Below are 24852 nucleotides of genomic sequence, written 5' to 3'. Positions count from 1 at the left end.
TGCAATAGGTTTCATACTCACTTTCAGCTCTGCAGTCATTAGGCTCTCCGGATGACTAGTCTTCACTCATTATCACAGAGCCACGATAACTGAACAAATACAGTACGTCTATTATAACCCCAGATGGGGTCAGACACTGTATCCGGTACTTTTCCACTAGTCACATGTTTAATGCTAAAACTGAGTGGATTAGTCCTTCCACAGATGTCTGTGTTTAGTGCAAAGCTTAAAGCAGTAGTTTGCCCAAAATTAAAATTATGCCGTTATTAACTCCCCCACATGTGGTTCCAAACCTTTATGGGTTTTTTTTTTCTATGAAATATGAAGGGGCCAAAAAAGGACAACATAAAAGAAGCCCACATCACCATATTCCATGTTTTCTGAAGTAATAAAGTGGTCATGAACTGCCTTTTTTATTATGTTGTACTGTTCTCTGAGGTGTACTTATAATGTTATTGAGATTTTGACAATTAAAAAAAACATAATTTAGAAGAAATAAGCTGTTTTCTGTCCTGTTTTGACCCCCTCATCACAACGCTCTGTTTGAATAGACGTGGCAAATTGTACACTTGGAAGCAGAGTTGCCAGGTTTTCAAAACCCACCAAATTACTACTCAAAACTAGCCCAATCATGTTTTGGAGGGGGTCCCCTGCTAAAATTTGCATTCCAGGGGCTAAATATCACGTTTTTTTGAGGTTGCTTTAACCCGCAGACATGAAAAACATCACATGGCAACAGTTTTAACGTAGCCCAATTCTTGGCAACACTGCTTGGAAGTAAACAGCCACTGCTATGATTGACCAACAGTTGTGTACGTTTGACAGCCTACATCCTTCATAGATGGACACATAAATAGTATATGTGAAATGATCTGTAATAACAGATAAAGCAATAGTGACCACTTAATAAAAACAGTTACGCACACTTACGTGGTGCGACGTTATTGTCGGATCCAATATATTTGGCACAGAGTCGTATTTTAGTTTCAATCTTCCTGAAAATCCTGCGTCGAATTGTGCCTTGTCTGTAAATGAATTTGTGGTAAAATGAAGTAAGCAAAGGACCAAGTTCTTACTGATGTGGTCTGAAACTTCATTAAAAATAAAGTTCATCCACACTGTCCTAATGTTAGGATCAGAAGGAAGGACTTGAAACTGAAAGGCACTGAACAGCATCTTGTTGTCTTCAGAGCCATCTTTATTGTTTGATTTCTGTGTACTGTAGATCTGCGTGTACTGTACATGTGCAAATCGGTGGGCGGGGCTAAACAGGCAGTGATGTAGAAGCAGGCGTTGATCGTCTTTTGCAGAGGCGGTGTTTAGCCACACATACTTTAGTACATCATAAAGTGGCACATTTCACAACCTGACGTTTTGGCAGATCGGCTTCAACATTAGCTATTTTTAGACTAACAAGAAAGTTTTGAGTTCTGAAACTTACAGGATGTTTTTATAGTACAGTGATCTCTTATATGTCAAAAGATCAAAGGAGTTTTGATTTCACAGTTCATGACCTCTTTAAGAATAGAAAATGTTCCATGGGAGCTCTCAGGTCTCTATTTTGCAGGCATTACATTTGGTTACAGTACATGCGAAGACCAACTTATATTTGGGGATTCTGCAAACAGTTTTATCCAAACTGACTTACATTTCATTTAAAGTATATATTTTTATAAGTTGTCTCTGGGAGCTCTCGGAATCAAACACAGGTTCACATCTTGGGCGTTGTTAGTGCCATGCTCTACTTTTTTTATAAAAAAAAAAACAAAAAAAAAAGGATATGCTGATGGGTTCGGTGACGTGGGTAAGCAGATAATAACAGATTTTTCATTTTTGCGTGAACTATTCCTTTAAGCCACAAAGTGCTTGTAGCATATAAATTATGAAGTGGCAGCTGAGGATTCTTCTCTGATTAGGCTGGTGATTTCCTTTAATGGCTGTTCAGGGTGACACAGTCTTCATCAGCTCTTTATACATTCAGAGAGCGTTTGCTGTCTCTAGAGTAAGAGGCAATCACGATTGTTTGTGTTTCACATCTCTATTTGTGCCGTGTTGGCCAGAGACTGGGAATCTAATGCCGCCACTGGCAAAGCGTTGTTCGAACTAAATGACAAGACATGCATTTTTACTTTCCCCCCTGTCGTTTTGGTTTCTCTCTCTCTCTCTCCAGCTATGATGGGGAGAATGGGCCCTCTCCTGGCCGCAGCCCTATGGATTCGCAGGCGAGTCCTGGGCTGGTGCTCCATCCCTCCTTCCCTCAGAGTCAGAGAAGGGAATCTTTCCTCTACCGCTCCGACTCCGACTACGACATGTCCCCCAAGACCATGTCACGAAACTCCTCCATCAACAGCGAGGGGTAAGCCGTCTCCCTCAACACACAGTGCGGTTTCACTGTTTACTGTCTCCACTTTTCATTGCTAAAAGGCCTCAGAGGAAGTTCTTTTATCCTAGAATCACCATGCAGCATTAAGCACATCAACTAAATCCCTCTTTACCCGTCTCACTATAATACTGTTACACCCTTAGAAATGCTCACGCTCCCAGCATGCAGTGGTGACCACTGTGACTGCCGCTTGGATTATGGCCTTAAAAAACTGCATGTTTTGATGTTGGGTTGAATGTATTTCCTCACACCTTTCCTCAAGACCATTTGTAAACAAATGTATAGTATTTTTTTCTTACTGGAACTGCTCTTTCCTCTCTGCAGCCATGCTGAAGATCTCATAGTCACCCCTTTTGCTCAGGTAAGGCCCACTGTTGTGTCTGGCAAACAGTATATAATGAGTGCTAATTGCTTGTCATGACTTGCTGAGGTGGAGTTGAGTGATATCCTGCTGTTCACCTGCTCTCTCTCACTCTTTTCCTCCTCCTCTTCGACACAGGTGTTGGCTAGTCTACGAACTGTCAGAAGCAACTTCACAATTCTCGCCAACGTCACGACTCCCACCAACAAGTCAGTTCTGCTGTTCTAGCTTTGATGCAACAGTTTCTTTATTTCTGCTCTGCCCCCTTATGGCCACCAGTGTCTTTTCCAATAAAGCATTTCTGTATTTTATTCATGATGAATAATGAACAAAATAAAGCATGTTTATACAGACTAATTCTTAATTTTAACATAAAAATAAGATTTTATATTAGGGATTTTTTTAATGTGATTTTTTTACATATAAAATTTAATGATATAAATGCATAGTTCTTATACTATATATATATTTTTTATACTATAATATTTATATAATATACATTTTAAAAATAATATTTTTAATAATAGTTTTATATTCAAACTGCTCAGTTTATAACAAGTGCAGCCCTCTTCTCAGTGAGCATTGCTAACTGGATTTATGCCAGCAGAGGGCATCCTCCACCACTATCACTGGTGTAATTGTCTTTTTGTCCACAGGAGGTCACCAGTGACCAGCCAACCCACGGTTCCCCCAGCAACGCTCTCAGGTATGTTTACTGTACTGTAACTTAGTCACTGGTGAGCTTTCTATCTCCCACACTAGCACTCTCCCACACAGTGTCTCTCACATTACGCATACACTTCCTCTTGTAGGCACTGTTGCCAGTAAAATGCATTACAGCATCAGAAATAGTGGAGCCATATGGGAAACAGGTCTGGAACCTAACCAGATGCTTTAACTAGCCAAATAACAGCCCTCAGACGCTAGTTTATATGAGGAGCTCTAAAGCATATCAACAGTGAAGGTGCTCCACATGTTGAACTTTTCAAAATAAATTACTTATGATACAAGAAGTAGTTATATAATTATATACACTGCCCTCCAAAGGTTTGGAAACACCCCTAGCAAAGTGTGGTTTTGGACGATATCAGCATAAATCCTTATCATTTTGTGGTGCAAATACATTAAAGTAACTTGACATTATCATTGAAGTCCAGCAATAATAATTTTCATTTTGTTTACATAATAATGGCAATACATATATGTCAGAGTTAGACATGCCCCTTTGCCAGCTGTGATGCCTGGTTACTGCTTTAAACTTGGCCCAGGTTTATAAAAGATTTTTGGGTCAGCACACCTTAATAGCTTCAACAACTGATTGCCAATTAAGTTTAGAATACAATGAATTTAGGCCCAGATTATGCAGAGCTGTAATAGCTGCTAATGGTGGATATTTTGATGAATTGAAAATTTAAGTTTTTTTCTTATGCAATAAAATATGTATGTGTTGTCCCTTATCAGTGCAAAATTATCACAAATTAAAAAGGATTCATGCCAATATTGTCCAAAACCCCACTTTTCTAGGGTGTTTCCAAACTTTTGGAGGGCAGTGTATATAAAAATATTTATCTTAAGATATCACTTTGAAGGAATAGTTCACCCAAAAATGAAAATTCTGTTATTAATTACTCACCATCATGTTGTTCCAAACCCGTAAGATCTTCGTTCATCACCACACGCATGTGTCGTGGTACTCTTGTGAACGTAAGTTGTTATTTCTTGTTTTCTTTGAGCACAAACGTATTCTCGTAGCTTCATAAAATTAAGGCTGAACCACTGATGTCACATGGACTATTTTAACCATGTTCTTACTTCCTTTCTGGGCCTAGAACGTGGTAGTTGTGTTGCTGTCTATGCAGGGTCAGAAAGCTGTCGGATTTCATCAAAAATATCTTAATTTGTGTTCCGAAGACATACAATGGTCTTGCACATTTGGAATAACAGTAAATGAGTAATTAATGTAAGAACTTTCAATTTTGGGTGAACATTTACATGCATGCCCTTAACTTGTTTATGCTTCATAAGCCGAGTGTGTGTGGTCACAGAAAACATATTGTACACTTTGACTCTTTTTTGACCCAAGAAATTATGAAATGAGGTCTCATATCTTATGCAACCTAATTAGAAGTGGCATAGTCAAAATGCTGTATCTGTAGAAACTGCACGAGAGGTGAATAGAGGAGTCTGTAGAAATTTCCAGCTCACATTCTGCAATATTCAATTTTGCATTATGCAATAACTCACATAATAAATGGAATACTCAGTCAGAGATACACTTGATGTCAATAACAGGGAATAACCTGTTTTTTTCTGTAAACATGTTTTCTTGTGCTGCCAGGTTGTTTTCACGACACGTCATCAGTCCGGAAATTGGCCATATTGGCAGCACTGAATGTAAACAATGCCATTAAGCTGAGTGAAACTCGTACATGGGTTTGGCGAAAAAACTAAGTAGTTCACTATGTCAGGATAAGAAATAGAACGAATAATTGTCAGGTCAGCAGTTCATGACAAAGGAGCCAGCTAGTACACATCTTTACCACCTATTAACTAGTGTTAATTTCCTCAGCTATTTTCAACTTTAGTCTTTGTCTTAGTCCCCTGTTAAATGTTCTTGTTTGTTTTTATCATATTTAGTCAACCTTATCCTATTTAGTTTTAGTCAAGTTTTAGTCGATTAAAAGTCTCAATATTTTAGTCTAGTTTTAGTCAATGAAAGACATTTTAGCAATACGATTATTATTAATTAACCGTACAGCAGTATTAATTTTGGCAGGCATTTTTAATTTAGTCTTAGTCTTACTCAAATGTTCATTTTAGTTATCATATTTAGTCAATCTTGGGGTGTTTTTGTTTAGTCAGGTTAAAGTCAGCAAAACGTATGAGAATTTAAGTCAGGTTGTAGTCAATTAAATCTTTCGTCATGGTTAAACTGATAAAAATTATTTTTGCTCAAAATAATCATAAATGATTATACTTTTGCATTTCAGGTATTGCACTTTCCCTGGTAAGTGCAACGCAATAGAATATGGACTCATACACATGGTTTATTTGACCTCATCAGGTGTACTGATTTATTATAGGCTTTTTAAAAGGCCAATATAAAATAATGCCAGACGTATGCACTCTCACTGTCTACAAAACAAAAGAAAAATATTATAACAGTGAAATTCCTAATAGAAATTTCACTAATTCCAAATTGGAATAGCATCTAGTAAAACAACAGTGGTTGAGTAAGTGGATTTATTGAGCCACCACAATTGCAAACAATGTAGTCGAGATCTCATGACAGAACACAGACTGGCTGAATGACGCTTTCATTTAGATTGCTAAACTCCAGTTGTTTGTCAGTATTTTCAGATCATTGTTAACGGCACGTCCGCAATGAGGAGCGAGTATGTGCGTATGGTTGCCAGATTGCTTAAAATAAGCAAAGCACCGGGAACGAAATGTATCCTTGTAACACCGAAGCTCTTATTCAGGGATTTGAACTCTTAATATCTGGCAACCGCACACACGAAAGCTTGCGTAGTAGAGGCGTGTAAAGCAGTCCGCAGTAACATTTTCTCTTTTTTTGATGAAAATAAAAAAGGTTTGATTTTTTTGAATACATTTTAGTCTTGTCTTTTTCATCAATGAAATTGCTTGTTGATATAGCCATAGTTATCATTTATTGACCTTATTGTCATCTTGTCTTCATCTTGTCTTAGTCATGGGAAAAAAGCTTGTCAATAAACATTTTTTGTCATAGTTTTCATTAACGAAATTAACAGTACTATTATTACAAAAATATTATGCCCTTTCCTTCTATATGATTTAGCAGCTTCCACAAGTTTTTGTTTTTTTTTCCCCGTGGTTTAGACATCATAAATTAGTAGAACATCTTCAGCAGTACATTAACTGTGCAGTCCATGCTGTTGCTTACATCCGAGTATCTCCAATATGGCCACGCATCCAGGTAACTGGCCAAACTGTGACGTAGGTGCAAACACTTGGTTTGCATGTGAACCGAGGTCAGTGAGGTCAGACTCTGATGAACCTGACTTGTTCTAATTCATCCTAAAAGTATTCACTGAGGTCCTTCAATATATTTATAAGTTTATAAACCAGTTTATATCTTATGATTTTTGCAATTTAACATTCATAGACTTATTCCTGTAATTCTCTTTTTCTTCTGGTTTGAAGAAATATGATCATTCATTTTTACGAGGGAAAAGATCCATTATTTATGAGGCATTTGATCTCTCCATATGAAGTTCTTGAAATATTCATGCTTGGAAGTTTTTTCTATGAAGACATCACTCAGACAGTTCTTTACTTCCTCCTGTCAGGAAACAACATCCCCACTGTTCACAAACGAAGTTCTCGCTGTGTCCCACAGCGAGTGTTAAATGCATATGACTATGACAGCAATGTTTTGATGTGCTGCTGATTGCTGTGTCTTATGTCCTGTGCAGATGAGACATACCAGCAACTGGCCCGAGAGACTCTGGAGGAACTTGACTGGTGTTTGGACCAGCTGGAGACCATTCAGACCCACCGCTCTGTCAGCGAAATGGCCTCCAACAAGGTGTTTCTTCAGTCATTTGCCTAGTTTGGTTTCTGTCAAACAGGGGTGTCCAAACCTGTTCTTGAGGGCCAGTGTCCTGCAGAGTTTAGCTCCAAACCTAACTGAACACACCTAAACCAGCTAATCAAGGTCTCACTAGAAACTTCTTATTCTCATTTAATTGTTTGTAATTTCCATCCCTTACATTTTACAAAAAAATTAAAAATGGCAAATTAGATTTCACCCAGAAGAGGTTTCAAAATCTGCCATTCTGTAGATTACATGCATGAAGGACTATATCTATGTATGCGGAGAAAGATTCTTGAGCAGGAGCGTCTGTGTATTTTTAATTACCGTCCATAACCACTTATGCGAATAGCTTTTGCGTGCAACTCTGCAAGGCAGTCTTACACGATGCTCCGGTTTGAGAAGTGCAGGAGAGATGGAGAGAGAGGGAGAAAATAGGGGGTTTGTGGATAAGGAGGACATGAGCGAGGGAGGAGGGGGCTGCAGTTTGGTCCTGATGCCAGTGTTACTGCTGTAACCTTCGTTGCTATCGAGCTGCAGCAAGGTCTACCCTGCCGGTTTAACTATTGGCTCTTCACTGTGGCCATGAGGCATGTGATTTAGATGCTGGCCAATGAAAAATCGGTTGCTTTCTTCCATAGCTTGCCTGTTTAAAGAGACAGTACCATGCAGACTTTGGATGTGCAGTTTTTGTATGGTTGTGTCCATGCACCATAATACTGGTGTTTTGCTGTGTGCCTGATAAGATGTCACTTTAAGATGTAAGCAGCACTGTGTGTGAATGGAACATCTTTTGGGTGATTAAGGCAGAGCTTTGAAGCAGATAACACAAATTCACACCCAAACACTAAAGCCTAGATTCCCTCCCCTCCTTTTTGTCAGACTATTAAATACATCCCTCTCTCACACTCACACGCAGATACACATACAGACGTTTCTCCATTTTTCCACACTCTTACATGCCGTCTGCCGCACATGCGCTCTCAGGATGCGTGTACACGCACACACGCCACTAGCACACACACCCAAGCACGCGCCTCCTGCCACAGCGGCTGATTAGCTTGCGAGATCTGTCTACAGCATCCAGGGAAACAGAGCGAGAGGCAGAGCATCGGCTGAGCTGCATCGGCGAGTCAGACGCGGCGTGTGGATTAAACAGCGGGGCTGCTGAAGAGAGCTGCGTTGTGCTGACAGGACTGGTATTGTGCTCCATGGACTGTGCGCTCTGAACACAACTCGCTGGGAACGCTGGGCCCGGGTCCTGGAGCTCTGCGGTGGGGGAGGGGTGTCGATGCAGGGAGAGCGAGAAAGGATGTTTTTCCAGACCACCGCTCTTTTGTAGTTTGACTCTTGACTAAAGGCCCCATCTCTTCTGCCGTTTCCGTGTCTCCTTGTTTCCGTCGTCCTCTCTGTCTCCTTTCAGCCGTTTCCTCTTGCTTTTACCTGTGTTGTTGTTGTTTTCCTTCCTCCTCCTGTCATCGCTCAGTCAGTCTCTGTTAGCTATTTGCTCATCTTTCTTCTGTAATTCCTCTGTCCCCCTTTCCACCGCATCCTCTCTGTGTCCTTCAGACGGTCCCGTCTCTTTGACTCTCCATCTTTGTCCGTTCCACCCCTCGCCGCTTTCCCCCCCTCTGTCTGGATCGGGGTCAGCTCTGCTCAGCTGCTGGGATGAGATGTAGTCCCTTTGGCCTGTGGATCTGGGCGGCTCCTGGCGGGCCGTTCACAGGGGACACTCGCCTGCAGATCGCCGTGGAGCCTGCTTGGTGGTTTTCAGTAGGGCCTGGTTCTCGTACCGCTTGCTGCATGTAGAGAGACAGCGTTAGCGAGCGCTCGCCGCTGGACTTTCACTCCTGCTCGCCCCCCGCCTCTTGGGGGCAGCCGTCACTCTGGAGCGTCCCGGCCTGCTGGGCTGCGGCCTCTCTGCCCACACCTTGACCACGCCCACATGCCGCTGGGGCGCCCGTCGCGCTTCGGCCCCTGTGCACTTCCGCGCCTCTTGCCTTTGCCAACGGTCCACGCCGTCCGTCACCCTCAGCATGGGCGTAGTGGAGGCCATTGACCCGCCGCCCTCTTCTTGCCCCTCACCTGTGCCCGGAGGCTACCGGCTGGCCCACTCCTCCAGCTACAGCCCCCTGCAGGGGAGAGGAGGGTCAGAGCTGGAGCTCGGGGCAGCTGCAGATGGGGTGCTGGATGGGGGTGGTCAGGCCGAGCGTAGGACCCCCTTCATGGATCTATTCTGTGAGACCTGCTCCAAACCCTGGCTGATTGGCTGGTGGGACCAGGTAGGGCCAGCATGAACAGAAAAACTCAAATATCTGAATATCTGTTGCAAATAGTTGGTCCCAGTAAGAGGCAAGGCTGTTTGTTCAGCAGAGTGAGAAATATGGAGATGCAACTTGGACAGGGTAAAAAGAAAAGTTGCTGAGGCGACTGCACTGTAATGCTTCTAGACTACATGTGATAAGACTGGTGTTCGTTGCATGTTAAGTATATCCAAATTTGTATCAGTCTGAACTTCTGCACTTATTCAGTGTCACTTTGAGAGGCAGGGAGAAAATGGCTGCCGCCGTAGCTCTTAGCTTACGTTGTTTCCGTGCCTAGAAATGCACAGAATCTGTACAGTGGGCTTATGTCTCAGGATGCCTCAACCCCATTCCTAACACTTCCTCTATGCTTCCCTCAAGCCTTCTCTCCATTGCTGTGTCCCAGGCTGACCTGGGAACTGGCTTCATCTAGTCAATATTTTGTAGCGTTGGACCAGCTTTTTTCTGCATAGTTCCTTCATCCAAGACTTGTGTACTGTTGGGAGTTTTGATATGGATATTGATTATATAGAAATGTGGCAAAGCCACTGTTTGTGTACCAAAGTTTCTAATTCTATCTGGTGTCAAGAAACCTTAAGTTGATCATGGGCTAAACTTAAGGTTTGTTGTTGTCAGATGCAATTAAAAACACTTGGACACAAACAGTGACTCTCTAAAATTTCAACATCTTAGTCTAGGATGCTTTCTCTGGTTAATTGTTAAGTGACAAATATGTGACCCTGGACCACAAAACCAGTCATTAGCATCAATTTTTAGATTTTTCGAGATTTATACATCATCTGAAAGCTGGATAAATATGCTTTCCATTGATGTTTGATGGTGTGTTAGGATGTGACACTATTTGGCTGAGACATAACTATTTGAAAATCTGGAATCTGAGGGTGCAAAAAAAAAAAAATCAAAATATTGAGAAAATCGCCTATATAGTTGTCCAAATTAAGTTCTTACAATACAAATCAAAAATTAAGTTTTGATATATTTATGCTAGGAAATTTACAAAATATCTTCATGGAGCATGATCTTTACTTAATATCCTAATAATTTTTGGCAAAAAAGAAAAATCGATCATTTTAACACATACAACGTATTTTGAGTATTGCTACAAATATACCTGTGCTAAGACTGGTATTGTGGTCCAGGGTCACATATATTGACCTGTAGACATTAGCCCATTAAAATGCAGAAGCACAGCATTTTTTACTATCTTAAAATGGTTTATTAATTAATTCAGTGTCTTGTATAAACATTGGCACAACCACAATACATTTACCTTCAAATATGCAAATGTAAATGAATATGCTGTTGCCATTTTTTGTGCCCACCTTATCAAACTCAACCATCAAACTCAGTCTTGGTAAATAAGGGCAACAGATACTATCAGACTCCCCTAGTAACACATATTTGTATTAATTTGGTCTGATTTTCTTTTCCACATGATCTGGTATCATCTTGGTCCTCCAGAGGATGCATGCTAAAAACAGTTGGCACTCTGTGAATGTTTTAATAATGACTCAGCACAGTACAAACAGAGCCTTGGTACAGTATGTAATATGCACTTGCACAGGAAAGAGGATTTTGTAAATGAAGCTTTATATAAACTCACAGCTCGACTGTGTGAGATAGATAGACATTGTGTATTGATCCCTGAGGGAAAATTCAGGAAGATTCAGGTGTACAGTGAGTGGGTTGATAGCCGTGACAGGAAATTGACTTGGACTTACTTAAAACTTACACTTAACATTGATTGTCATTTCCCCTATTGTGTTGTTGATTAGAAACGGTGCATTATTTGTCTTTAAACTCGTTTGTGCTAGCTATAGATGATTTAACAACTACAACAACAATGCATGTGATAGAAATGCATTTGCATTTGTCTGATATGTACACATTCATGTAATATAGGAAGGGAACTACATGCAGACCATGAAAGAGAATGAATAGAAGCACAATCAATGGAAAAATATGACTGCAGAGGGTGATTAAATAGCATTAGAAAAATGGAGAGAATGTGGAGGACGGCGATAAAGAGAGAGACAGGAAACGAAAATGAGGGCTTAAAGAGAGAGATAAAGACAGAATGGAGGAGAGCAGGAGATGGAGAATGATACAGAGAGTGTTGACCTTGGACGAGGTCAGAGACAGACACCTGCCTACTCTCTCAGATTGTCACCCAACCCATCGCCTCGCTCCCATCATGCTGCAGGAGGGACTGTGAGGAGGCAGTTGCTAAGGAAACCTGCTGGTTTCCATGGAGATTGTAATGTGTGAAGGACCAGTCAGTGGGACAGACCAGGGGTCTTATCGGAGTCGTGCTGTGTGACTGTGTACTTGTGTTGCGTTATCTGCTGAACTTGCACAATTTCAGTCCTTTAAGGCACAATTTTGCTTCTTATAAACAACTGATTTTGTTACAAAGACCTTTCTACTCCTATTTGTTAGAGCAATGGTTTGCAGAGATTTAAGGAGACTACTCCACAATGCTCTCCCCCGATGGCCATTACTTAATTAGATTTTAATTAAAGACAAGCCCTTCCTCTAACCACACAATGTTACAGCTACAACATTAGAAATGCCTTAGGTTTATTTGCATTTAAATATCTTTGCGCTGTATAAGCACAAACTGCATATGACCTTGCAGTACCACATACCATCGCATTTTTAGGTGACATTCAGACATTTTCAATATATGTCTTATGTCTATCTGCAAAAGCAAAAGAAACATCTGAATAATACAGAAAAAAAAGTGTTAAGTTTTAAAGGGACAGGTCACCCAGAAATTAAAATTCTGTCATCATTTATTCACCACAGGGCTCCAGATTAAAAACACTTAAGATAAAAAATAGGTGCCGAAGTATTGTTTTAAGTGCCACAGAATAATAATTTTTTTTTTTTTTTCAGTTATACTGTCATGTTTTGCAGTATAAGCATTTTAATCCATCTTGTAGATGTTTTAGGAACTAAGGTCACCAAAGTGGGAACTAAACATCTTTTCCAACTTGAGAACTATATACAGTCACAAAGAATTGTTTATTACACAGAATCTGTGCCATTATCATGGACCATAACTATGTCAGCATCACTTGGCCATTGAGTGTAGTTTGGGCTCCATCTCAGGTGTTGAATTTTATCTTTAACTAATTGCATTCTTTTCTCCCATGTAGACAACAGCTTCAGTAAATATATGAATATGCATTATAACACATACATTTAGCAAAATGCTTCTTTTATAGTTCTTTTTTTCTAGCTGACTAGTAAGCTTATAGATGCTGAATGGGTATTCTGAGGTAAATAATTGTTATATGCATTGTTTACAAATGCATATAACTGAATGAGCAATACATTGGACATTTCAGTAAGTTCAGTCTTAAAAATAAAGGTGCTTCACGATGCCATAGCAGAACCTTTTTTTGTCTAAATTGTTCTATAAAGAACCTTTAACATCTGAATAACCAAAAGGTTCTTTGTGGCAAAAGAAGGTTATCCAGATTATAAAAAGGTAAGACAGAGATAAGTCCTTTGACTGAATGGTTCTTTGTAGAACCAAAAATGTTTTTCTATGGCATCACTGTGAAGAATCTTTTAAAGCACGTTTATTTTTAAGAGTGTTGTACTATATCTTAAAATATACCTTTTGATGTTGGCGCCAAAAGCACTGTGGGCAGTGGCGATATACAGCGCCGTCGCGCTACGGGCGTCCCGAGTTCGAATCCCAGCTTGAGGTCCTTTCCCAATCCCGCCCCCTTCTCTCTCTCCCACTTCGCTTTCTGTCAGCTATGATCTGTCCTATCATAATTAAGGCAAAAAATAAATCTTTAAAAATATATATATATACCTTTTGATGTCCATTCATGTGTATTTTGTACTAAAGTAGTATATAGAAAGATATGATGGGTTTACATGCTGCTTAAATGCTAAAGTGTTAACTCCTGCCACATTAAAGAGCGGTAAAACTGTATTTATTTTTTTAATTTCACTATGAAGTTGGCAGAATCTTAAAGCTGATACTTTTTTTACTAAAAAGTAGTCTTGCATAGCCAGACCTTCAGACTGACGGCAGAAAGTCTGGGAACCTTGGCTACTTTGAATGGCTCAAGAGGCCATATGACTGATAGGTAAAGCAACCAATCATGTTTTGTTTTGTGCCGCATCATATTTAGGGACATGGAAATGTCCTCACAATAACAGACCGGTGTGTAAAACTCCTGAACGTATTTTAAACATTTTGGCCGCAAACTTTAAATTATTTTACATACTTTTGAAATTCCAGGGTTTAGTTGATCCTGATAAGCGCTCATCGTCACAGTTGTAAACACAATGGCTTTATTCTTTCGTGAGGGGGTTTGGCATCACAGCATCTTTGTTTCCAGGCAGAACGTTAAAGAATGCGACACACGTCTCCTGGAAATCCTGTATAATTCAACTAATCCGATGACGACACCATCATGCACCATCATTTTGAAAACTGTTTCTGTCCATACAATCAGTGTTAATTTTGCCTATGAATAATTTTCATCATAATTTTCGACATTTTTTTCACAGACAAAAACGTGACGATAAAATAAACTTGTTTAGTGCAGAAAATCACCTCTCTGCAGAAAAGCAGTACTGAATTCAGTTCTCTTTTGTGTTGAAAAAATGGAGAAAACGTGATGAATTGATGAATTCATGATGAATTGTCTGTTTTTTACAAGAATTCAGGTAAACACACTCAGATACATCTTAAGTGAACGTAAACATTTCGGAGAATTCCAGATGTGTGTGAGTACATTGCACCCGTGCATTCGGTTTTAAAGGGACAGCAGCCTAATTTAGTTGCTATTGTTTGTCAAGCAACAAAAGAAAGACAGAAAACCACCCACTGCTCTTGACTGAATCACTTCAGTAGCCCTAATAAAGATTCATCTAAATTTATTTGTATAAATAAATATGTCTGCTTGAAAGAATGAATATGGTAAGCAAGTTGTTATAAAGGAAGCATATTATATAGGCCTAACCATTCGTATTTCATTAAAAAGAGGGCTTGTTTCTTTATGAGAAGTGGTTTTATTTAATTTTAATATAAAGGCATGTTGTGTCACAGCAGTTAAATCTCTGTCTGTTACGATAAAACCTTAATATCAAACCTATATGAGTTCGGAAATTTTAGAGAAATAAATAAATGCAATAAATGCATAACACTTTATCTGATTTTAGTAAATCTACTGTAGATTGAGTCTACTAAAACTAGACTAAAACTAAAACAATTCAGATGACTAAAATATGACTTTTAGTCAAAAGACTATGACTAAGACTAAATCAGAATGTGCTTTAAAAATTAATAGTGAATATGATGAAAGTCAGTGGGGTCCAATGTTGTTTGAAACCCAATTTTTATCTTTTTCTTTGTAACTATTTATTTATTTTATTTTTTGGGTAAACTATCCATTTAATCATATCAATCACTATCCGTTTATCATGTTAGTTTATTTTTTAGATAGACTGAAATTTGTGTTTTTCTGCATTATTATTATCTGCTGTGTACTTATCACTCTCCCCGTTTCCCTGTCTATCTACCCCCATCTTTCCCTTTTCTGATCTCTAGTTCAAGAGGATGTTAAACAGGGAACTGTCTCATCTGTCTGAGATGAGCCGCTCGGGGAATCAGGTGTCTGAATACATCTCCACTACCTTCCTAGGTGAGTGAGTCTGCGCACGCTCTGCTCTGTACATCTCAGGCTTGCTTCTATTTTCAGAAGCACAGAACCTTAGTTTCAACACTGTAGTATGTTATACTGGAGTACATTCACTCGATGCTTACTGATTTGAAATTAGCTGTCATCTGTTAAAGTTTCATGCATTGGTTGTGTCTCAGACAAACAGAATGAGGTGGAGATTCCCTCTCCTACACTCCGGGAGCGAGAAAAACCAATGTCTCACATCAGCGGTGTCAAGAAGCTAACACATAGCTCGAGCCTCACTAGTGCAGCCCTGCCCCGCTTCGGGGTCAAAACCGAGCAGGAGGACGCACTGGCCAGGGTACAGGCACAATGCATGCATACTCATATACCATTACTACTAGTTATTGGTATAAAAATGTCAGTTTGTCAAATGGGTTTGATGATTTAATGTTCTTTACAGGAGCTGAATGACTTAAACAAGTGGGGCCTTAATATCTTCCGTGTGGCAGAGTATTCCAATAACAGACCTCTAAGTTGCATCATGTTTGCTATCTTCCAGGTGGGTGGTTTTTGCTATAAATGTTCCTGTGTTGTTCTGTAATTTTGAGATATGACAGATGCAAAGATGTCTATGTGGTTTAGTTTATTTTGTATGCTCATTACTAGGGGTGGGTAAAATATAGATTTTTCAATTATCTAAATTTGAACAATCACAATATTGATTCTTAAAATCCCCAAATCAATCTTTTACTCAGTGCCTGTTTTCAGTGGCTGTGGGGAAATGTGCTTGCACTTTCTGTGCTGCACGTACCCTGTGTTCTGCTGAACTCACTCACTCAACTACATAGTTAATTTTTAAAATGTACATGTTTGCAATGTTTCGAGTCAGAATGTTCCCTGTATCAGTGTTCCTGTGAATGTAAGTTTGCAGTCAAATCAAACTGATAATGGACATAAGAACTTAGGTATCCAAATCTAATTGAATCAGGATCTGTATTTATACTCAGCAATACTAGTTACAACGGCAAACCTCTTCATTTTTTATAGTGACTCATGATTATAGTTTATTTCCACTCTTTATGTTCTGTCTACGATCTGCGATGCGTTAAAGGAAAGGGATCTATTAAAGACATTTCGGATCCCAGTGGACACATTTATCACCTATGTGATGACACTGGAAGACCACTACCATGCCAACGTGGCCTATCACAACAGCCTACATGCCGCTGATGTCACACAGTCAACACATGTGCTGCTCTCCACACCGGCATTGGACGTGAGTAAATGCCAACATGTGATATCCAGTGCCATATTTAATAATCTGAAATCAGATTTCAAAGTCAGCAATGACACTATACATAATGAACTTCATACTATCCCATCTTCCCACCAGGCTGTTTTCACTGATCTTGAAATTCTGGCTGCATTGTTCGCTGCTGCCATTCATGATGTAGACCACCCTGGAGTTTCCAACCAGTTCCTCATCAATACCAGTAAGTCTGCATTGTAAAAATAATGATGATGACATCTGAGAACTGGTTTAAGCCTGGCTCACACTACAGGATTTTTAAAGTCCTAACTGATTAGAAATCTGGTTGCAGTGCACACATAAGGAGAATCTTTGCAGATTATCTTCCCTGAAATCTTAAACATGCACACACTACAAGATTTGAAAATCGTAGCGCATCACACACTACAAGATATTATTACAATTATCATGACGGAGGGATCTTACGCAACAGATCGTCATTTCAGCAACTAATGTTTACATATGTTAGCTTGCGTGCTAGCAGCTTTATGCACTCACCCAGTATGTTCAAAACTGAGACAATTCACTCCAGAGCTTTCCTTGCTCCATGCGGTTGTGGTATGTTTTAACATATTATACAGGCAGCGTTACTACAAAGCATAAGAAGCAGTTTCCTCCATCTCCACTATCCAATGGACCATACAGCAGCTGTTTTGCGGTCGCATTGGCTGTTGTGAAAGTACTGACATAAACATAGCCGTGATCATCCCATTTTAAAATCATGAATATCATACATGCTTGATATGATTGGGGCGGCCGCAATTTGTGTGAGAGCAGATCGAGAGTTGCAAGATTCGATCTGTGAACGTCTCACATTACCAGATAATCCATGCCAAACATCAGGACCAATCAAGGTGCTCAACAAGATTTTTGCTCCGATTCTCGGGCAAAATTGGGCTAAAAAACCTGTAGTGTGAGCCCGGCTTCAGAGCAGTACAAAATCATAGGCATCAACAATAAGAATGTAGAAGCACGCAATCCCGAATTCAGTTCTCTTTCACAGCCTATTGTGCTTAAATACTTGTGAAAGTATACTGCATCAAATGGTCAAATTCACACATAATTAGGGTAGTGCTGAACACATTTTGACTTTCTTAGTTTGTGTAAATCCACATGGGGTTCGGTGTATTATTTTTTTATCTACATTAATTTCACACTTGTCTAGTACAAATATGTCACTTGTTTCATAATTAGTGTATATGTTTTTCTTCATTTACCCCAGCTGAATGGAAGTAAAATGTGACATGCCCCGTAGTTGGGGTACATTGTAACGTGAAGGGTAATGTGACCAATATGACCACTTAAAATGTTATCTGATCTAATGAATAAAAATATATAAGACTAACTAAAATATTTTGTCAATAAATTGAAATTATTTTAACTTTTTCAAATAAGATTATGGTGGTTTTAAGGATTAAATATAATCATATTATTAAATATAAAAATACTGCAACCATGCTTGGGACAGCTCTGATCTTAACACACAGCTATACAGTATAGTTCAAAACAATGTGGGCAAATAGATGAATAAACACATTTGGACATTCAAAAAAACACACAAATGAATTCAACACTCCCTTCCCTCCTCACACAGCTCTGACAGAAAACAAGACACATAAATGTGCCAAAATGCCTTACATTTCTTGAAATAATAATTTATGAACATTAAACATTGACTGTCAATCTTTATTGGTTTCTTATTAAAATTCATAAAAGTAAATTGTGTATAGCATAGTTTAATAATAGTGGGGCACGTTGTAACGCAGTGTTACAACATTCCCAAATGTGCAACTGGAATTTAAAATGGTTAGGGTCTTCTGCTAATTAGTGAAAACTATCTAATTTTTTTTTTTTCAAATCTAAACTGATAAATAACAGATTGGAGATTAAAATAATAGCAAATTTGCATTATTTTAAATGAATACTAAAAACTGAGATGAAAAATTTACTTTAGCCAGAAGTTTACTTTTGCTATGGTAAAATAAATGTTCAGCAATATCTTCAAAAGATTTTTGAATTTTGGCACACTTTTTTTCCCTATATAGTGTTGATATGGCAACTAGTAAATACCGTAATTTTTGTTATGCTAGCATGTGTAATAATAGTTAAAGCACGTTTGTTACAACTAATCTCGCGTTAGTCTGTCAAAATGCATCAATATCCTAATGAATAAAATAGCCTTAATCTGTAGTTGCTAGTACGTCAAGCTTTTCTTCCAATCTTGCTGCCTCTCACATGTATAGGTACTTTTTACACATAAGAAATGCTTTCAACGTCTTTGCCATCGTAACAATAACAAACAGTGTTGCCAAGTCTGTGGTTTTCCCACAAAATTGGGCTCCCTGCTTTAACACTGTTGCTGTGGGTTGTTTTTTATGTCTGTAGGTTAAAGCAACTCCAATAATGTGATATTTTGCCCCTGGAATGTGAATTTTGCCACAGGAACCCCACCCAAAAAAGTAACCCAACCCCACCATACGTAACCTTTATTGGGGGACCCCCTCAAAAACGTGAATGGGCTAGTTTTGAGAAGCAACTGGGTAGGAAGAATATATCACAGAAAACCAGGGCATAAAAATGGATGTTGAAGATAAAGAATTCAGATCAACAAATGTACAATTTTCAGTATTCAACACTGGCCCAGTGGGCCACCCTTATTGTTAAGCCCTGAAATCCACTGATAGCCTGACCTGCTCTTTTTACCAGACTCAGAACTGGCGTTAATGTACAACGATGAATCTGTACTGGAGAACCACCACCTGGCTGTAGGCTTCAAGCTTCTGCATGAGGAGAACTGTGACATCTTTCAGAACCTCACCAAACGGCAACGGCAGAGTCTGCGCAAGCTGGTCATTGACATGGTTAGACCCTGATTGCACCATACCGAACCTCCATTTTTTCTTTTTTCTATTTCATGTGTAAATGGAAACAAACACACTTTTATTTCCTTGTCTTCTCAGGTCCTGGCAACAGACATGTCAAAGCATATGAGCTTGCTGGCAGATCTAAAAACAATGGTTGAGACCAAGAAAGTGACAAGTTCAGGTGTGCTGATGCTGGACCATTATAATGACCGAATACAGGTGTGTGTTTTATCGTGCAACGAACCAGTTCAAAACTATGAGTCTGTAAGTGCAGACTAGAAAAAACAGACAGACTAGTTAGTCACAAGTGTGTATGCGTGTGTGCAGGTCCTGAGGAACATGGTGCACTGTGCTGACCTTAGTAACCCAACCAAGCCCCTGGCAGTGTACAGGCAGTGGACTGAGCGTATTATGGAGGAGTTCTTCCGGCAGGGCGATAAAGAGCGAGAGCGTGGGATGGAAATCAGCCCCATGTGTGACAAACACACTGCGTCCGTGGAAAAGAGTCAGGTAGACGTATAAACACCCACACAAACATACATTCTCAACCTTCTCTGACACAAGCTGCTCCTAAACGGTCTCTCTGTTTGTTTCCTTATTCAGGTGGGATTTATTGATTATATTGTGCATCCCCTGTGGGAGACCTGGGGGGACCTGGTCCACCCTGATGCTCAGGAAATTTTGGACACCCTTGAGGACAACCGGGACTGGTACCAAAGCACCATTCCCCAGAGCCCGTCGCCACCGCCCGACGGCCCGGATAATGAGCTTGAATCCTGCACGAACAAATTCCAGTTTCAACTCACCCTGGAGGGAGAAACAGGACAGGATGGTGCTCCCAGTCACAACCACATAGACAGCCATGGGAAAGAGGCAAAGAAAGAAGACGAAGAGGCGGACGAAGCCGAGGAGGACGAGATAGAAGAAAAAATGGAGGACGGCGAGGAGGTGACAGAGGTGGTGGTCGAGAGGTCGGGACGGAGGCGACTGCAGGTTCAGTCAGTAGTCGAGGAGGAGGACGAGAGACAGTCTGACGAGAGCCCCGTGGAGGAGACGGAGGAGGAGGAGAAGTCATCCTCTCCTACCGATGACACGTAATACTCGAGACTCAAGGAACAGCTGTCTGGCCCAGGGGGCTAAGTAGGGGCCATCCTTCAAAAACTGTCCCTATTCCGTTCACATAGGACTCTTCTGTTTCTGATAGCTAGACCATGAACAGAATAAGTCTTGTGTACCAATCCAATAAGACATTTGATTTTATTTTTCAAAAAGGGAACAAAATAATATTGATATCAGAGAAGTATTTAACACAGCAACTGTAGATTTCGAGTGCAAGCTGGAGTCCGTCCAGCAGCAGCGAGGGTGAGGTTTGACGGAGAAACAGAATTACGGTGGGGTTTGTAAAGGGCCATTACGTCAGTGTAGCACTCTGGAATTTCCACACATACACATACACACATTCACAGACGTACATGAGTTTTAACCTAAAATAACGATACCACACAGTATCCACATGCAAACGCACGGCTGTGTGTCTGTGTATGTGTTCAGGGGGCTTGGATCTGAAAGGAATCTCTTTGGGAAAAAGCCATCATAAAAAGGAGCATCAGTGTCAATAATCAGTTTCTGAAGCATTCTAACAGGGACTTAAATCCTCAGACTTCACATGCCGAGTGAAATCTGAGAGACTTTTTTTCAATTTCTGTCATAGGGAGAACACAGTTGCATCTGCCGGGAGAAAATCAGATAACGTCTGCTGTCCAGAAGACTGTGGACGGATGAGTATGTCGGAAATGATTTGTTAGCGGGTCCCACCCCCTCTTACCCTTTACCCAGGAGTGCTACCAGTGCAAGATGGCCGTGTGCCTTTCTGAACCACCAGCTTCAACTCTGGAGCTGTTGTGAAGCAATGCATCGTGGGACAGGAGTGTCTGCTTTTGTCTTCATTTTTGATTGTCTCTTTCTCTTTTTAAGCAATCTATCTCCATCGAATATGGTTCGTGCCGGCATGGAGCATTCGCATTGTCTTTGTGATAATTCCTGCTCTCATCTGTCAGTCTTCCTCGGTCGCTTTCAAGCCAGCCGAGCATTTAGGGACTAGATTAGGATTTATCACCGCCGCTGCTCACGGACTGCCCTCACTTTCCATGTGAATAACTAATGATAGTCACTTTCTGAGGATAAGCCATGTGATGCTTTGAAACATATGTTTTGCCTTCTTTTTGTTTTGTTTTGTTATATCCATTCCTGCCAAATTTGTAAAAGCATCAGTCTCCTCAATTGCAGCACACATTCGCACAGACTCTGTCACCTTCACCCACTCGCGCTGATGATATATACTCGGCACCAATACACACTACATTATGTTTTGCCAAAGGAATGAGTGCTTAGCTGATAAGTTGGAGAAGCCTTGATCGTGGCTAGAACAGAGGATGGCGAGAGAAGATGAGGCATATCTGAGAGGGAAAGACGTTGGTGGTTGGATGTCGGGAAGACGGATAAAGCGAGTCACGTGCAGCCATATTGAGTTTGATGCTTTTTTGCCTTAATGTCAACTGCGGGGTTTCTACCTGTCGCATTGTGGAATAATAAGACGTTGGCATTATATCCCAGATTATTTGTTTCACGTCTATATGCCTTGCTAAATGTCTGAGTGCACGATAGCGCCATCTGGAGGTGTAGGGTAGTTTTTCTGCATGGCGGAGTGACTACAACGGAGGACAGACAGAGATAGCAGGTCATGCCGTTAAACGAAACTGTTCAACTCTAATGTATTTCACGTCCTGGATTTTTTAGTGATGTCTGTCTGACTTTTCACCAACTTTAAAGGGAGAAAGAGAGAGATAGAAAGTAAGAAAATGAGTGTGAGTTCTCAGGTTGATGTTAGATTTGCAATATTGCCTCTCTCATCTCTCAAGAGTTTTTTTGTTTGGGTTTAGTTCAGTTGAATGAACCAATTGTTGCTATATCGTGGGGCAGCGTTTTTGAGCATCCCTCTTGAAATACGATGGCAAGCTAGTTTCTGCTGGTCAGTAGCTTAGCTTTACACAAGCCTGTGCCTGTCAGAGCAGTAACTTGAGGTCATACCAGTACGTATGTGATAACTGTACTTGTCTGTGGCAGGATTAGAGGATGTCATGGTGTAAGTTTTCATTTGGTGGACCACGGGAGGAAACGGGATCGGTTTGTGCGAACCGATGACATTCCCATATACATTTGCCTGTCTTACCTTGAAACTGTTTTTGTGTGTGTGTGTGTGTGTGGCTTTACGTTAATGTTGTGAGCACTACGCTAACAAATAATATTTGCCATTTTAACACGACACTGTAGCAATTGTTTCTTATTAAGAAATTATTAAAATTAATTCCTTGCTGCCATTCTTTTTGGGTATCAAAAGGAAAAACCAAGTGTTTTCTTTGAACAGTTTGTGTACAGTTTTTATTTTTGTATCATTCTGGTTTGATGGTTTGAAAATCAAAAAACTACTATCGAATATAAATAGTAGACAAATCACTGCTTGTTTTGTATATACTGTAATGTTGAATTGTAAATTTGAGAAATCTCTCAGAATCAGTCACTGTCACAATGAATCACTTTTAGTTGTAATGAGCTGTAGTTGAATTGTGGAATTTCATAAGCACCCTCCACCGTCCCCTTTCTTTCTCCTGTCATCTCCCTGCCATTCACTTGGGGGATTTTAGTCAACCTCCCACCACCTTTAAATGTGAATATTTGAATTGTATTGGAAATCAGACTAATCATCCGTTGTTTCTAAAACTTGTCTTTACCAGCACTTTATTTTTTCTGTAGGAAGTTGTTGTGAGATGGCTGATATCGGGGGAATGGTACGGAGCGTTGTATAGCATGGCACAGGGTAAGCACTTTAAATGGCTCGGTCCAAACGTCGTCTTTTTGGTCCTCGACGCCATTTTCCGCTAAAGCACTGAGCAACATCAGCTACTCTGTGTCAATAATCTGCACTGTAATGGCTTTTAATAGGGTTTTTAAATACTTCTGTGAGGTTAATGACCAAGAGACAGTCAGAACGATGACATGGCTTAATCAGAGAACAGTTTTTCTTTGTACTTTGAAGTCATGCCTCATGAGACTCTCCAATGAAATTATTCTCTGGGCTTTAAATAATATGCGTTACTTGTTCACAAGTTATGGTAATAATATAAATGAAAAAGAAAACACAGGAAAATGATTGTAATATTTGTACATTATATTGCTGTAATGTGTATAATGTGTCCAAGTTATTTTATATTATATTATTTTTATGAAAGGTTTTCCTCTGAGAGAACTAAGTTGTCATTTTGTGAATAAAATGCATTTAATAAGCAAACAGCTATATATAAAAAAAACAAATATATAAATATATACCAGTATATTTTTTCTTTCACTGTTCAGTACTGTAAAGTGTGTTGAAAATACAAATAAAGGACGATTTTTCTAATAAATGCAATATCTGTATTGTCCCTTTTGTCTTATAACTGCTACATGTAATCTGGCTGATTTCTGCGTATGATCATTACACACATCATGACAACAAACACTGAAAATATACTGCATCATCTGTTAAGAGAATGAAATGGTATTTTGCAAAATGGTAGTTATTATATACAGTTAAGGCAATTTTGCTGAACAGTGGCACTTTACTGACCCCTACAGACTAACTTTATTTAGAGACAAACGTTTTAGTAAAACAGAATTGTGATATAAATATATATTGTAAAATAAAATATTACTGCATATTATTGTATTTATTTTTTTTTTTCAAATAAGACAATTTATATATATTTAAGTGGAGAACATTCATGTAAATATAAGCGTGATAAATATTTAAGATGTCATCTCACTGTTTAACTATAAAATAAAATATTATAAAATATTTAAAAATATTAGAGAGAATATGTGAATCTAGACCACAAAACCAGTCGTAAGTAGCATGGGTGTATTTGTAGCAACAGCCAATAATACATTGTACGGGTTAACATTATAAAGTTTTCTTTTAAGCCAAAAATCATTAGGATATTAAGTAAAGATCATGTTCTACTAAGATATTTTGTAAATGTTCTACCGTAACTATATTACAACTTAATTTTTGATTAATATGCATTGCTAAGAACTTCATTTGGACAACTTTAAAGGTGATTTTCTCAATATTTTTTGCACCCTCAGATTCCAGATTTTCAAATAGTTGTATCTTCAGCTTTCAGATGATTTAAAAACCTCAATTTATAAACTGTCACTATGGTAATTGCACGCAATTAACAATAAACCAAATTCCAACTCTTGTACACAAGGGATTGATGCATAGAATAACATCCAATATTTTCTCTTATTGTAAATCTATCTCACCTGCATGTAACTTTCTG

The 24852-nt window shown here is 39.4% G+C and overlaps 1 protein-coding gene across 2 annotated transcripts in view; it reads left to right on the top strand.

Moving 5' to 3' along the window:
• Positions 1–23264, top strand: part of pde4a (phosphodiesterase 4A, cAMP-specific) — a 63293-nt gene extending 40029 nt beyond the window's left edge. The window contains exons 2-15 of one of the 2 annotated variants that reach the window (XM_051105545.1): positions 2171–2356; positions 2708–2744; positions 2883–2953; positions 3401–3450; positions 7202–7314; positions 15226–15319; positions 15496–15659; positions 15762–15860; positions 16413–16577; positions 16695–16794; positions 19317–19471; positions 19571–19693; positions 19802–19984; positions 20078–23264. In XM_051105545.1, coding sequence (XP_050961502.1) covers positions 2171–2356; positions 2708–2744; positions 2883–2953; positions 3401–3450; positions 7202–7314; positions 15226–15319; positions 15496–15659; positions 15762–15860; positions 16413–16577; positions 16695–16794; positions 19317–19471; positions 19571–19693; positions 19802–19984; positions 20078–20572 — 2035 coding nt within the window. In that variant the 3' untranslated portion in view covers positions 20573–23264. Of the gene's footprint in view, positions 1–2170; positions 2357–2707; positions 2745–2882; positions 2954–3400; positions 3451–7201; positions 7315–7338; positions 9603–15225; positions 15320–15495; positions 15660–15761; positions 15861–16412; positions 16578–16694; positions 16795–19316; positions 19472–19570; positions 19694–19801; positions 19985–20077 lie in introns of those variants that run through there. The other variant, XM_051105546.1, reaches the window with a different exon arrangement.
• The last annotated feature ends 1588 nt before the right edge of the window (positions 23265–24852 follow it).

This window comes from Labeo rohita, chromosome 3, assembly GCF_022985175.1.
Source record: "Labeo rohita strain BAU-BD-2019 chromosome 3, IGBB_LRoh.1.0, whole genome shotgun sequence".
NCBI lineage: Eukaryota > Metazoa > Chordata > Actinopteri > Cypriniformes > Cyprinidae > Labeo > Labeo rohita.
The sequence above is the reverse complement of the archived record's forward strand: the minus strand, read 5'-3'. Positions and strand labels throughout refer to the sequence as shown.